At 46.5% G+C, this 16,135-nt stretch overlaps 1 protein-coding gene across 3 annotated transcripts in view; it reads right to left on the bottom strand.

The window, feature by feature from the left end:
• Positions 1-16,135, bottom strand: part of ALS2CL (ALS2 C-terminal like) — a 75,257-nt gene that overhangs the window by 38,686 nt on the left and 20,436 nt on the right. For all 3 annotated transcript variants that reach the window (XM_083704000.1, XM_083703999.1, XM_083703998.1), the window contains exons 2-6: positions 4,034-4,142; positions 3,493-3,670; positions 2,398-2,463; positions 1,192-1,357; positions 38-163 (exon numbers count right to left, since the gene is read on the bottom strand). In XM_083704000.1, coding sequence (XP_083560126.1) covers positions 38-163; positions 1,192-1,357; positions 2,398-2,463; positions 3,493-3,670; positions 4,034-4,139 — 642 coding nt within the window. In that variant the 5' untranslated portion in view covers positions 4,140-4,142. The remainder of the gene's footprint in view (positions 1-37; positions 164-1,191; positions 1,358-2,397; positions 2,464-3,492; positions 3,671-4,033; positions 4,143-16,135) is intronic.

Raw genomic sequence — 16,135 nt, 5'->3', positions numbered from 1 at the left:
TAGACCTCTCCCAACCATTTTCCCCTCTGTGACACACCGTGAACTTGTGGCCCAGGGACTTCCAGAGGTTCCGGGTGAGGTTGGCTTCATCCAAAGTTTGGCAAATGAACAAGTGAAGCTTTGCAAACCCTTCAGCAGCTTCGCTCACTTCTTTATCCAGGTTCTGTGAGGTGGGGATAAAACAACAACATAGCTCTTTCCTTTTTTAAAAAAAATCTTTCCTTTTTTTAAAGAAATCTTTCCTTTTTAAAAAAAAACACACCAAAAAGGCAGGTGTACGCCCCCAGAAAAGTGCATGTTATTCATTTATATGATATAATATGATATGATATGATATCATATCATATCATATTATATTATTGTTGTTTTGTTTGCATATTAGCATATAACTTCTATCACACTCCTTGGGAATCTAGCTCAGAAAAAGATGCTGAGAATTGTTAGGAGACATCCTACCACCAGTCCTCCACTTTTGGCACCATGCATAAAATTGCAACTATCCATTCCACACTTACAAGAAATCATTTTTTTTACCCTGTGGAACTCCCTGCCCATTGACATTAGGCAGGCATCTTTGGTATACTATTTCCCAGCACCTGCTGAAACCTTTTCTGTTTGGGCAAGCCTACCCCGGATGCATAAGCTAAATACAATTTAGTTTTTTACTGCTATTTCTAACTCCTTGTATTATTCATATTAAGATTTTTCTTAGGCCACATCGTTTTTAACTTCTGGTTTCTGTCCAAAAAAAATGTACATTATGTAAACCATTTGGCAGTTTATTTACAAATACAGTGGTACCTCGGGTTACGTTACCAAAATAAAATAAAATAAAATAAAATAAAATAATAAAATAAAATAAAAAATAAAATAAAATAAAATAATCTGCACAGACAAGTCTAACAGTTTATTTTTAACTATTTTTATATATCCTTTATTTATTTATTATTGAATTTCCTCCAAGGAGCTCAAGGTGATGCGACGTGGCTCTCCCCCTCCTCAATTAAGCCCCCAAACTGCAACGCTGACCCTGCGAGATGGGTAAGGCTGAGCGGTGGTGACCAAGCCAAGCTCACCCAGTGAGCTTCAGGGCCAGGTTGGGCATGCGAACCCAGGTCCCCTGAATCCTAGGTCCCAGCGCTCTAACCACGATGCCACACTGCCTAGTGGAAGGCGTGCAGTATCTGCTACCTGGCCAGGAGCTTCCTTGAGCTGGGAGAAGACTAGGCTGTACTTCTGTAGGTGCTCCCAGAAGGGCTTGTGCAGCATAGTGTGGAGAGCGACAGCGATGGACGTCCCCAGGGAGAAGTCGGCGAGGAACTGCTGTAGCGACGGCTTGTGGCTCTTCCAGAAATCACTGCAACGATTCAGAATTGGCAAGACAGAAACAAGCTGTGAGCGGTGTGGGATGTGAAACACAAGAGCAGTCAAGTACAACTGAACATGTTTACGCATGGGGAGGAAGGTTTGTCCAGCCAGCAGGTAATCTTCCTGTTTCCTTCTGGGCTGGGACAGACTTCCTCTGCATGTGACTAGAGGTGGGCGTGGCCTCACCTGTGCAGGTAACGACAAAAGCACAGGGCAGGGCAGCCATCTCTCTCTCTCTTTGACTACATACATCGAAGAAGCAACATCTGCTGAGCCAAAGATGCTCTCTTGGCCTCCAGCCAAGAGAGGACACTGGGGACCTTCTCCTTATGAGATAGTTTCCAGGTGTATGTTACTTTTCTAAGCTAAGTCTGCCTTCTGGGATCCAACTGTGAACAGAATGATGTGTGAGTAAACCTTTTTATACTTTTATAGAAGACTGTGTCGTGTCTTATCTTTTATGAGGGAATAAGACACCTGCTTCTTGGGAGAAAAGCAATGACAAACCTAGACAGCATCTTAAAAAGCAGAGACATCACCTTGCCAACAAAGGTCCGTATAGTAAAAGCTCCGGTTTTCCCATATATTACTTATACCCCGCCCATCTGGCTGTGCTTCCCCAGAAACTCTGGGTGGCTTCCAACAAAATATTAAAATACAGTAAGCTTCAAGCATTAAAAGCTTCCCTAATTAGAATTAGAATTGACTAATTCTCTTTTAAAGTCATTTAAAGTGGAAAGAGAAAGGTCTTTCTCCCTCTTTCATTACCCTGGAACTTGTGGACATCTGATCAGGCTGAATGTAGGAATATTCAGGACAGATAAAAAGAAATTACTTCTTTGTGCAGTGCAGAGTTAAACTATGGAACTCCCTGCCACAGTGATGGCCTCCAACTCTTGCGCTCAGATGCTATTGGTGGGTTTCCCATAATGGGCATCTGGTTTACCACTAAGAGAACAGGATGCTGGACCAGATGGGCCATTGGCCTGATCCTGCAGGGTCTTCAAGCACACTACAAGCCGCAATCACCTTTTATTTCTGGCAGCATGGTCAAAGACTTGGGTCACGACACAACTGGCGAAAGTGGAGAAGTACCTGTTTAAAATAAATCGGGACAAGCATTAGGCTGCGTGTCTGAGCTCCCCAGGACTGAAGGAACTTTGCAGACGTTTTGCAACGCTCTTTTACCAAATTTTGATGGGAAGGTCAGGGCAAGCGAACAGGTATCTAAAGCCATTTGCACATAACAAAACATGTATTTTATCAAAGTAATTGTTGAACTGAAATGCAACGAAGAAGTATATTAATAGTGAAATACAATGAAGAAGAAGTATATTAATACAGTGGTACCTCGGGTTACATACGCTTCAGGTTACAGACTCCACTAACCCAGAAATAGTACCTCGGGTTAAGAACTTTGCTTCAGGATGAGAACAGAAATCGTGCGGCAGCAGCAGCGAGAGGCCCCATTAGCTAAAGTGGTGCTTCAGGTTAAGAACAGTTTCAGCTTAAGAACAGACCTCCGGAACAAATTAAGTTCTTAACTTTAGGTACCACTGTAGTGAAATAATTATTAAGCTCTTATTTAAAATGATTTTTATTCATAGCAAACTTAATAATGCAAACACATTGGCATTTGGCAATAACAAAAGTTATTTTGATAAAATATGTATTTTGTTATGTGCAAATGGCTTTAGATACCTGCTAGGTCCATAAATTACCATATAGCATATATTCAACACAAAAACCAGCAAGTTTGTTGTTGACAAAGGACAGCTGGATATATAAAGTGCCCTATTACCTTCAGTAGCTAAGGGCCTCATCAAAGCTAAACCCGCTCTGGTCTCACAGGTCCTAGTCCGACACTCTTAACCCAGAACTTTCCAAACTCTGTGTCACGACACGTTAAGTGTGTCGGCTGCATGTGCAGTCGTGCAAACGCCCCTTGTGCTCCTCCCAGGGCTGGAAAGAGAGCGGGCAGCCATCCGGTTTGCTAGCCAAACTGAATTCCTGCGTTGCAAATTGATATACGTCTACAAAGTGTGTCGCCAACAGGAAAAGTTTGGAAAGCTCTGCTCTGACCACTATGCCACGCTGCCTCCACGGGTTTGCGGTTGTACTCACTGGATGTAAGCATCAAGGAACAAGTCGGCTTTCTGGGCCAGGTACAGGTCTTGGATGCTGACGGATTCTGACACGCCGAAGGTTTGCTTCAGAGTTCTGTAGCTCTCCTCCGTCAGGTCCCAGATGACTTGGAAGCGGCCGTTCAGCTCGTCCAAAAGCTTCGCGTTCTCAAAAGACCCTTTGGCGCAAGCAGGGAAGGTAGGGCAAGGAGCAAACGTTAAATCAGGGGTCAGCAAAGTTTTCCAGCAGGGGGCCGGTCCACTGGCCTTCAGACCTTGTGGGGGGCCGGACTATATTTTGAAGGGGGGGAAATGAACAAATTCCTATGCACCACAGCTGCAATACCCTGCTGTCCGTACGGCATACATAGCAGTGCACACGCATGTGACATACATAGTGGCACTGTGCATGCGCTGCTGGGTGGTTTGCCCTGCCCCTCGACACACCGCACCAGGTGCCGGAGAGCCTTCCTTCGCCCCTGGCACAGAGTGTGAAATTTCAAGGCCAGGATGCCCGCGCCACGTTCGCCCTTTGTGCTCACCTGACTGCAGGAGGGGCTGGAGGACGACGCTGTTGATCCGAGCAAGGCAGGCAGAGAAGGAATCCTCTGTCCTAAGCAGTGAGGCAGCGACGTCTGTGATGCTCATGTCCTGCCAGGGATCAGAAAATAGGAGAAAACACAAAAGACTCCAAATTAGACCGGAGCTGCAAAATGAAAAGAAAAACCAGCCACCCAGCTTGCTGTTTATGATGCCCCAATCCCAACCCAAGTAGCCTGAACCACGTTGAACAAATCAAATTCGCAAATCTTTATTGGCATATACAGTGGTACCTCGGGTTAAGTACTTAATTCGTTCTGGAGGTCCATTCTTAACCTGAAACTGTTCTTAACCTGAAGCAGCACTTTAGCTAATGGGGTCTCCAGCTACCGCCGGAGAACAATTTCTGTTCTCGTCCTGAAGCAAAGTTCTTAACCCGAGGTACTATTTCTGGGTTAGCGGAATCTGTAACCTGAAGCGTATGTAACATGAGGTTCCACGGTATACCAGATTCCAGCAGGGTTCAGAGCAATAAAAGAACTCAGCATAATCTGCATTGGACACTTAAGTTAATGTTGTATAATATTCACAAATCCTCATTGCGCGTTGCAGAAACCTCCATTTTTCAGAGACACGGTTGATGGAATCTTTCAAGGAGTTGGAGGTGGCGTTTATAAGTGGTCCACGTTTCACAAGCACACAGTAAGGTTGGCAGTACAATAGCTATGTAAACAAGCATTTTGGTTACCCTGCGAATGTCTCAAACACTCTGCACTTCAATCGGGAGAAAGATGCAGTCGCGGAGCTCAGGCCAGGCAAAGGCAAACTTGGCCCTCCAGATGTTTTGGGACTACAACTCCCATGATCCCTAGCTAACAGGACCAGTGGTCACGGATGATGGGAACTGTAGTCTCAAAACATCTGGCGGGCCAAGTTTCCCTATGCCTGGCTCAGGTGATGATGGATTTCGGCATCAATGTCTGCCCTTGTGGAAAGATAACTGCCCAACGAGTTGAGGAAGGGGGACCTTCACATTTTTCATCTGGCACAGAGCCACTTCCTTTGTTACCTTAATAGCCCATTGCCTCACCAGGAAGCTAACCTGGCTATTCCAGGGATTTCTATCCCTGCTTAGATTTTAACACTTGCTGGATAAGGGATTAGAAGGAGCCCAAGCATACAATCTAAACCCCCCTTTTAAAAAAGAACAACAATAAGGACTGGCAACACTTTTTCAGAAATGGGTATTTTCCTATTTCAGTGTTATAAGCCTAGCTCCCCCAATTTGGTGCCCTCTGGGTAATATTGACCCTTTGACTGTGCTTAGTGACAGCTGATGGCAGTCATAGCTTCACAAAATCTGTAGAGGAGAAGGCTCCTGGGGAATCCCATTGCAAAACCCAGCTGAAGAAACATCGCTGATTCAGTGCCATTTTTAGAAAGCTTTTTCTCCAGAAGTAGTATGATTAATGTGGGAAACAGGAAGCTGATAAATTAACTTTCATTCTCCCCCACGGTTTGCCACCAAAAGGATATCGGGAAGGCCTTTGGGGTGAGTGAAGGCAAATCTAACAGGATGGGAGGAGAGATATTTTTGCATATTTAGGGTACCAGTAAAGGAAATGAACTACAGTGCCAAGATTTCCCCCCTCCCTGCTTGCTTCTACTTAGTGGGTTCCCAAATTAGTCCTCAGTAGCTGCAGTTTCTGTGTGCAAAAGCCTTTGACTGTGTCGACCACAGCAAACTATGGCAAGTTCTTAAAGAAATGGGAGTGCCTGATCACCTCATCTGTCTCCTGAGAAATCTCTATGTGGGACAAAAAGCTACAGTTAGAACTGGATATGGAACAACCGATTGGTTCAAAATTGGGAAAGGAGTACGGCAAGGCTGTATATTGTCTCCCTGCTTATTTAACTTATATGCAGAATTCATCATGCGAAAGGCTGGGCTAGATGAATCCCAAGCCGGAATTAAGATTGCCGGAAGAAATATCAGCAACCTCAGATATGCAGATGACACAACCTTGATGGCAGAAAGTGAGGAGGAATTAAAGAACCTTTTAATGAGGGTGAAAGAGGAGAGCGCAAAATATGGTCTGAAGCTCAACATCAAAAAAACGAAGATCATGGCCACTGGTCCCATCACCTCCTGGCAAATAGAAGGGGAAGAAATGGAGGCAGTGAGGGATTTTACTTTCTTGGGCTCCATGATCACTGCAGATGGTGACAGCAGTCACAAAATTAAAAGACACCTGCTTCTTGGGAGAAAGGCGATGACTAACCTAGACAGCATCTTAAAAAGCAGAGACATCACCTTGCCAATGAAGGTCCGTATAGTTCAAGCTATGGTTTTCCCAGTAGTGATGTATGGAAGTGAGAGCTGGACCATAAAGAAGGCTGATGGCCAAAGAATGGATGCTTTTGAATTATGGTGCTGGAGGAGACTCTTGAGAGTCCCATGGACAGCAAGAAGATCAAACCTCTCCATTCTGAAGGAAATCAGCCCTGAGTGCTCACTGGAAGGACAGATCCTGAAGCTGAGGCTCCAAGACTTTGGCCACCTCATGAGAAGAGAAGACTCCCTGGAAAAGACCCTGATGTTGGGAAAGCTGGAGGGCACAAGGAGAAGGGGACGACAGAGGATGAGATGGTTGGATAGTATTCTCAAAGCTACCAGCATGTGTTTGGCCAAACTGCGGGAGGCGGTGGAAGACAGGAGTGCCTGGCGTGCTCTGGTCCAGGGGGTCATGAAGAGTTAGACATGACTAAACGACTAAACAATAACAGCTGCAGTTTCACCTGCCCTGCACCGAAAGGGTGTCGGAGAATTGCATCAGAAACAGAAGCAGGAGTGGAAATCACTTATGTTCCCTAACTCCTCCTATTTCTGGAATGCAAGTCAGTCCAACAGATCTGCTGATATCTGCTGCTTTTTTTCCCTTCCCTTCTTTTTTTGGTCTTGTTGACTTGTTAACAGAAGAAGCGTGCAAACGTTACAAAAAGAAACAGAAAACAAAGATTCGATCTTTTAAACCAGAAAGCCTGGAAGGACAAATGTACAAAGCAGAGGGGATAATGAAATATTGATTCATAACCATTTTTGGTTGTTGAAAAAATCTCCAAAGAGTGGGGTATTTGTAGAGTTCATGTAAAAAGAACACTGTCAAAGGATCAATCCGTTGGCAGGTCTTGATTGAGCTGCGGTGTGTTAATAGGATAAGGGTACAAAACAAATTTTATAGTAACTCAAACAATATGGAGAAAGCAAAGTTTAAGCGCGTGTTTAAGGAATTTAAATCGAGAATGCAAGGGGAAGATCAGAGGTCTTGACAAATTTAATTACAAATGGATGTACAAAGCAAGTATTAAGTTAAAGCATGGGTAGGCAAACTAAGGCCCGGGGGCCGGATCCGGCCCAATTGCCTTCTAAATCTGGCCTGCGGACGGTCTGGGAATCAGCGTGTTTTTACATGAGTAGAATGTGTCCTTTTATTTAAAATGCATCTCTGGGTTATTTGTGGGGCCTAGGAATTTCTTTATTATTTTTTTCAAAATATAGTCCGGCCCCCCACAAGGTCTGAGGGACAGTGGACCGGCCCCTTGCTGAAAAAGTTTGCTGGCCCCTGAGTTAAAGAATGAATAACTGTTTATTTTTATTTCTCATTTTGCCTATAATATCTATTGTAAAAGGTAAAGGGATCCCTGACTATTAGGTCCAGTTGTGGCCGACTCTGGGGTTCTGGCGCTCATCTCGCTTTATTGGCCGAGGGAGCTGGCGTACTAAGGACTAAGCCGCTTCTGGTGAATAGAAACGCCGTTTACCTTCCCGCTGGAGCGGTACCTATTTATCTACTTGCAGTTTGAAGTGCTTTTGAACTGCTAGGTGGGCAGGAGCAGGGGCCGAGCAACAGGAGCTCACCCCGTCGTGCGGATTCGAACTGCCAACCTTCTGATCGGCAAGTCCTAGGCTCTGTGGTTTAACCCACAGCGCCACCTGCGTCCCTTAATATCTATTGCATACTTGTGTTATAAAGTTTTCAATCAGTAAAGCACTCAAAAGACTCATAACAAAGATTCCCTTTAAAAATAACCAAGATATAGAAAAAGAAAAATCTCATCCACTTGTGAGTTCCATCATTCTTGAGAATAAAGGTTCTATATAGTCTTAAATGAGACAGACATTTGCTTATGCTGGTGGCCTTGAACGACCAGAGGGGCACCAGGTTGGTGATGCTAGGTTGGCTATTTTCCCCTCTCCCTTTTCCTGCTGGGGAAAAAAAAACATCACCCATTGTTAAGGCACAAGAGACTTCTCTTCCAGGAAAGATAAAACAAAAAACTCAACAGGTATTCAACCTCATTCAAGCCTGGTTTGAGTTTTAAACACAGGAAACCAAACAAAGCCAGGTGTGATGCAACAGGAAAAAATGTGCATCAAGCCCATTCATAAGAAGCAGCTCAATGCGTACACCGGCCTTTCACAAAATGGGGAACTTTCACAGCGGCCGTCATTTCATTCATTCACTTGTTCCATTCTTTCAGCCTTCCACTAGCCGGTCCCAGTCAGATGTTGCTGGAATACAACTCTCATCATCCCCAACTGTTGGGTCATGCTGTCTGGGAGCTAAACAAGGTCACTGACAGTCCCTGTAGGCAGGCTAGCCATCTAATCGATGCAGCACAAAAGGAAAACGGAACTGGGAGGGAAGAGGTGAGAAAGCGAATTCAGGTACGATGCCTGAAAAGCTAAAAGAAAAAAAGAAAGGGAAATGATGGAAGGATGATCTGCATCTACAGGACAGAAAGGGAGAAAGAACAAAGTCTTTTTAGGAAGAATGAGACCTTGGGATGGTGGAGCTGGAGGAGCGAATATTCTGGGCAGTGAGCTTAGCACGAAGTAATAAGATCCCATATAAGGGATCTGGCACCCTCTCGACTGTGCTGGACCACAAATCCCATTAGCCCTGACCATTGAGCATGCTGGCTGGGGGCTGGGGGGAGTGGGGACCCAAAATCTGGAGGACACCAGGTCAATGAATGTTGAATATTTCAACAGTCACTGTTCAGACTTGACAGCAGAAAGTCACCCCCAGTCCAATATGTGACAATTTTTTTTTGGGGGGGGGGGAATCTTGTGAGTCAAGTTTCAGGGGAATGATCGTCAATTGCCATATTTCGAAAAGTAAAATTCCTGACCCCCGCAAAGTGTTGAGCTTTTTGGGGGAGACCACCCCACAATATTACCCCTTTACTTTTACTTTGGGAGCTGTTCTCGCTGCTTTTTCCATTGCATTGCCATACACCCGGGTTTCCCCTGACATTTTGCCACCAAGATTCCCCCCTGACCACAATTACACACCCCAAAACCGGAACATTTTTCTTATTCTATATTAGACCCATAGCAGGAAGGAATATTAAGTTGGCTCTTGTAACAGCTGTTGGCTAAAATCAGGAAACATGCCAGACGTTAACCATGTTGTTGGAATTGGTGAGACCCGTCTATGGTCCAGATCTTTATTTCTTTAACATTTTTTTTGGGGGGGGGGGAACCCTCAAGAAATTCACCTCTGCATCTCAACTAAAAGCAGCTTACAATAAATGGGTTTTCAAGGCCTGCTTTAAAACGTTAATAGTGATGGAACCAAATGGGTCTCGCTTGGGAATCTGGAGCAAATACCACTGACCATCAAATTGCAACCTTTACAACAACTCTGCAAGGTAGATGGGCATTCTTCCTCCATTTCGAGTGGTAGGCACAAAGCTGGGGGAAGCCACAAGCTCACAGCCTAAGGCCGAAAAGCAACATCATGGCAGAAGACAGATCTGCCACTGGGGAGCTCTTGAATTAGAACTAGCCTTGAAGACCACTCCGGATGATATCTTCCTATATGCATAGAAATGTAAGGCTGTCGTCACGCAACACCCATTTCAGCATCTGTAGTGCATCTTCTGCTCTACTCTGGCAAATAGAAGGGAAAGAAATGGAGGCAGTGAGGGATTTTACTTTCTTGGGCTCCATGATCACTGCAGTTGGTGACAGCAGTCACGAAATTAAAAGATGCCTGCTTCTTGGGAGAAAAGCAATGACTAACCTAGACAGCATCTTAAAAAGTAGAGACATCACCTTGCCAACAAAGGTCCGTATAGTTAAAGCTATGGCTTTCCCAGTAGGGATGTATGGAAGTGAGAGCCGGACCATAAAGAAGGCTGATCGCCGAAGAATTGATGCTTTTGAATTCTGGTGCTGGAGGAGACTCTTGAGAGTCCCGCGGACTGCAAGAAGATTAAACCTATCCATTCTCAAGGAAATCAGCCCTGAGTGCTCACTGGAAGGACAGATCCTGAAGCTGAGGCTCCAAGACTTTGGCCACCTCATGAGAAGAGAAGACTCCCTGGAAGACCCTGATGTTGGGAAAGATGGAGGGCCAGATTGAGAAGGAGATTGGGTTGGATTTGGCCCCTGGGCCTTAGCTTGCCTACCCATGGACTAGATGACTTTCAGGGTTCCTTCCAGCTCTCGTTTTTATTACACATTTTGTATTTCTGTCTTGTATTTTTATGCTGCGAACCGCCCTGAGACAGAATCCTAGAGTTGCTGAAATAAATGAACTTTCCCACGATATTCTAATTTTCCAAGTTTCACCTGTAGAAACCTTCACAAACTCCTATCATGCGGCTTGCAATCTTCAATCTAGGATCCCAGATTTTATTTTTCCAATTGCAGGAAGTTTTATATAAGCATTAAGAAGTCGTTCGGTTGGAGGATGGATGGCGGCTAACAGATTGAGGTTGAATCCTGACAAGACAGAAGTACTGTTTCTGGGGGACAGGAGGCGGGCAGGTGTGGAGGATTCCCTGGTCCTGAATGGGGTAACTGTGCCCCTGAAGGACCAGGTGCGCAGCCTGGGAGTCATTTTGGACTCACAGCTGTCCTGGGTCAAATCTGTGTCCAGGGCAGCTGTTTACCAGCTCCATCTGGTACGTAGGCTGAGACCCTATCTGCCTGCGGACTGTCTCGACAGAGTGGTGCATGCTCTGGTTATCTCCCGCTTGGACTACTGCAATGCACTCTACGTGGGGCTACCTTTGAAGGTGACTCGGAAACTACAACTAATCCAGAATGCGGCAGCTAGAGTGGTGACTGGGAGCGGCCGCCGAGACCATATAACACCGGTCTTGAAAGACCTACATTGGCTCCCAGTACATTTCTGAGCACAATTCAAAGTGTTGGTGCTGACCTTGAAAGCCCTAAACGGCCTCGGTCCAGTATACCTGAAGGAGCGTCTCCACCCCCATCATTCTGCCCGGACGCTGAGGTCCAGCGCCGAGGGCCTTCTGGCGGTTCCCTCATTGCGAGAAACAAAGCTACAGGGAACCAGGCAGAGGGCCTTCTCGGTAGTGGCGCCCGCCTTGTGGAACGCCCTTCCAGCAGATGTCAAAGCGATAAACAACTACCTGACATTCAGAAGACATCTTAAGGCAGCCCTGTTCAGGGAAGTTTTTAACGTGTGATATTTTACTGTATTTTTGGTTTTTATGGAAGCCGCCCAGAGTGGCTGGGGAGGCCCAGCCAGATGGGCGGGGTATAAATAATAAATTTATTATTATTATTATTATTATTATTATTATTATTATTATTATTATTCTCCCCATGCAGTCTGACTTGGTACACTCCTCTGGGAGTTTTCCACACACACACACCCCTCCACCTACAAGTATAGGCTGGTCCCCACTTAAGCCTCGCACCTGGTCCAGCCTTCCAGGGACGCCAGTCCCTCCCCATGACTAACTCTCCTGGCATCTGTTTACGCTGCGAGAGTTAAGGCTGGATTCCTTGGCCTAGCCGACCGTGGTAGGAAAGCTTCCATTCAAGCCCAAGGAAAGAAACGAAAGAGGCAAAAGGGAAGAAAAAGGCAAGTTTCAGCACAGACAAAAACAGCCCCTTTCCATTGCCAGGAAAACCTCAGAGTTCAAGCCCAAGGAGGGCGCCCCGCTGTCTCCCGGTTCTGAATGGGAGTTTCGCCGCTCCGGCACGATTCACATCGTAGGGAACGAAATGCAAAACACAGAGTTTCAGTCCTGCCGCAGGTTTCCAGCAGAAACATTACTGCCTCCAACCTGGGCGGCACAATAGAAGCGATCGATAGCCCTCTCCTCCTCCATTAATTTGTCTAAACCTCTTTTAAAGCCATTCAGGCCATCACTGTTTCCAGTGGCAAGGAGTTCCATAGTCTGACTGCACTGCATTAAGAACGACTTTCAGTTCTCTGTCCTGAATCTTCCAACGCTCATTGTCCACAAGTCCTAGTGTTATGAGAGGGAGAAAAGAGTTTCTCTATACAGTGGTACCTCGGGTTACATACGCTTCAGGTTACAGACTCTGCTAACCCAGAAATAGTGCTTCAGGTTAAGTACTTTGCTTCAGGATGAGAACAGAAATCGTGCTCCGGCGGCACGGCAGCAGCGGGAGGCCCCATTAGCTAAAGTGGTGCTTCAGGTTAAGAACAGTTTCAGGTTAAGAACAGACCTCCGGAACGAATTAAGTACTTACCCCGAGATACCACTGTGTCCGTTTTCTTTGTGTCATGCATAATTCTATAAACTTCCAGTACATCCCCTCTGACTCCAATCCCCCCCCCCAAAAAAAGCTGCAACTTTTTTCATAGGGGAAACGGCTCCATCCCTGTGATCGTTTGGGCTGCTCTTTTCTGAACAGAAAGTGTCAATGCCCACCAGCTGAACCCAAACGTCACAGAAGCACACTTCCTATTTGTGATTCTCAGAAAATGCAGTCCAGAGGAACGCCGGCTTCAATTGACTGAGAGACTACTTCAATGTGCTCTACGTGAGACTACCTTTGAAGGTGACCCGGAAACTGCAACTAATCCAGAATGCGGCAGCTAGACTGGTGACTGTGAGCGGCCGCCGAAACCACATAACACCGGTCCTGAAAGACCTACATTGGCTCCCAGTACATTTCCGAGCACAATTCAAAGTGTTGGTGCTGCCCTTTCAAGCCCTAAACGGCCTCGGCCCAGTAGACCTGAAGGAGCCTCTCCACCCCCATCGTTCTGCCCGGACACTGAGGTCCAGCTCCATGGGCCTTCTGGCGGTTCCCTCCCTGCAAGAAGCCAAGTTACAGGGAACCAGGCAGAGGGCCTTTTCGGTGGCGGCACCTGCCCTGTGCAATGCCCTCCCGTCAGATGTCAAGGAAATAAACCACTATTTGACTTTTAGAAGACATCTGAAGACATCTGTTTTAGAAGACATCTGTTTAGGGAAGTTTTTAATGTTTGATGTTCTATTGTGTTTTTATTATTCTGTTGGGAGCCGCCCAGAGTGGCTGGGGAAACCCAGCCAGATGGGCAGGGTATAAATAATAAATTATTATTATTCCAAGGAAAAACACACAACAACAGTTCCACCCAACCTGTCAGGAATTGCTTTCTGACTTCAGATATTGGCGACCCCACACCAGAGAAATCAGAGGAAAATCCACCCAACTGAATCATCTCAAAAGGAGAACCTTCCTAATGCAATGCCACGCTGCTCAGTTCCTTGAATGCTGCTGTCCCTGATGCCTCAGAGAAAATGGGGGAAATCTATTTGGTGCTCCAGTGAGCAAGGCACAAAATACTCGTCAAAACCAGGGTGTAAGGTGGCATACACAAGGGATCCTTGAAAAGGTTGTCAAGGCTAGCTTGTGAGGTTTTCTACACGTATTTTGTTTTAGAATTTGCAGAAACCCAGACATACAACCAAGTTAAAAGGTAAAGGTAAAGGTACCCCTGCCCGTACGGGCCAGTCTTGACAGACTCTGGGGTTGTGCGCCCATCTCACTTAAGAGGCCAGGGGCCAGCGCTGTCCGGAGACACTTCCGGGTCACGTGGCCAGCGTGACATCGCTGCTCTGGCGAGCCAGAGCCGCACACGGAAACGCCGTTTACCTTCCCGCTGGTAAGCGGTCCCTATTTATCTACTTGCACCCGGAGGTGCTTTCGAACTGCTAGGTTGGCAGGCGCTGGGACCGAGCAGCGGGAGCGCACCCCGCCGCAGGGATTCGAACCGCCAACCTTTCGATCGGCAAGTCCTAGGCGCTGAGGCTTTAACCCACAGCGCCACCTGCGTCCCACAACCAAGTTCCCACACTGCAAATACACATCCTTTGCTTCACCAACTCTGCATTACCCCACGTGTAAAGGTAAAGGAACCCCTGACCATTAGGTCCAGTTGTGGACAACTCTGGGGTTGTGGCGCTCATCTCGCTTTACTGGCTGAGGGAGCCGGGGTACAGCTTCCAGGTCATGTGGCCAGCATGACTAAGCCGCTTCTGCCGAACCAGAGCAGCACACGGAAACGCCGTTTACCTTCCCACCGGAGCAGTACCTAGTTATCTACTTGCACTTTGACGTGCTTTCAAACTGCTAGGTTGGCAGGAGCAGGGACCGAGCAACGGGAGCTCACCCCGTCGTGGGGATTTGAACCGCCAACCTTCTGATCGGCAAGTCCTAGGCTGTGTGGTTTAACCCACAACGCCAGATGGCCTTGAAATGGTGCTTTAGATGTCAATAAATTAATTGCAATAATAATAATAAATAACTACTACTACTACTTTACCACACATTAGGTGCAAATGCAGGCTGCATACATACCATATATTCAAAGCACATTTCTCACCCCCAATAATCTTGGGAACTGTAGTTTACTCCCACAGAGCTATAATTACCAGCACCCATGATTCTTTTTTGCGGGGGGAGGGGGTTTGAAATGTATGGTGTAGATGCATCCACAGGGTTAGGGGGGGAAGTCCCCCAATTTCCATTTCTTTTAGATCCGTCCCCCCATTTTTCCTGTCTTAAATTTAGTGTTCCACACTGCTGCAGCAGCTTGCAGATTTTTAAACGCGTCAGCATTTTCCAAGCACACAGATTTGTGCTAGCAATTCCCCCTCGTACAATACATTTCTGCTTATTATTTTACCATACTCTCCCATAACATATCCATTTGGGCACACATTTCCTGGCCAAACAGCTGCACTGCAAAATGGAGAGGGAGGGCACCTGTAGTTTCATGTTACGGTGCAAACGGAATTGAATTTCGACCCCCTATCCTCGTTCAGATGCCAGGCACAAGGTAGGGTGAAATATCACATGCTTCAAAAATAACAAAATCCAATAGCAATAGATGGAGAGCGTGTCCTTTTCTCCCAGAATCCTAGAAACTCAGCAAAGCTGATGGGCAGAAAAAAGTCAAGGACTCCTCTGTGCAATGCAGAATGTGCGGAACTCACTGCTACAAGGTGCACAGTTGGTGACGGCTACTAGCTTGGAATGCTACAAAAGGGGACGAGGTAGAATTCACAGAGGAGAGAATATGTTCCATCTCCATGCTCAAAGTCCAGTGAATTCCAGGAAGTTTGTTGCCTTCATGTCCTGCCAATGACATCAATAAGGTCTTGGTGGTAAAAATAAAAAAGTAAAGGACCCACAGACGGTTAATTCCAGCCAAAGGCAACTATGGGGGTGTGGCACTCATCTCTCTTTCAGGCCAAGGGAGCCGGCGTTTGTCCACAGACAGCTTTCTGGATCACGTGGAGCTTTCTGGATCACGTGGCCAGCAAGACTAAACTGCTTCTGGCGCAACAGGACACCGTGACGGAAACCAGAGCGCACAGAAATGCCGTTTACCTTCCCGCTGGAGCGGTACCTAGTTATCTACTTGCACTAGTGTGCTTTCGAACTGCTAGGCTGGCAGGAGCTGGGACAGAGCAACGGGAGCTCACCCCATCGCATGGATTTGAACCGCTGACCTTCTGATCGGCAAGCCCAAGAGGCTCAGTGGTTTAGACCACAGCGCCACAGTCTTGGTGGATGAGGCCAATGGCTCCTCTATTTCAGCATCCTGTTATTGCGGTACCCAACGAGATGCCCATTTACAAGAAGGCAGCAAGCGACAACCAGCTCTTTCTTCTTAATGCTTCGCTCCCTCTGGAATAGCCAGAAAGCCAGACTCCTCCTTTAACAATACAATCCTCTCTGTGAGTCTACTCAGGAGCAAGTCACCTGAATCCAATTGGAGGAGGTATACTCCCAAGTAAGTACCCTT

The sequence above is a fragment of the Podarcis gaigeae genome (genome assembly GCF_964106915.1).
Source record: "Podarcis gaigeae genome assembly, chromosome: 12".
NCBI lineage: Eukaryota > Metazoa > Chordata > Lepidosauria > Squamata > Lacertidae > Podarcis > Podarcis gaigeae.
This window is presented reverse-complemented; position numbering and strand designations above follow the sequence as displayed.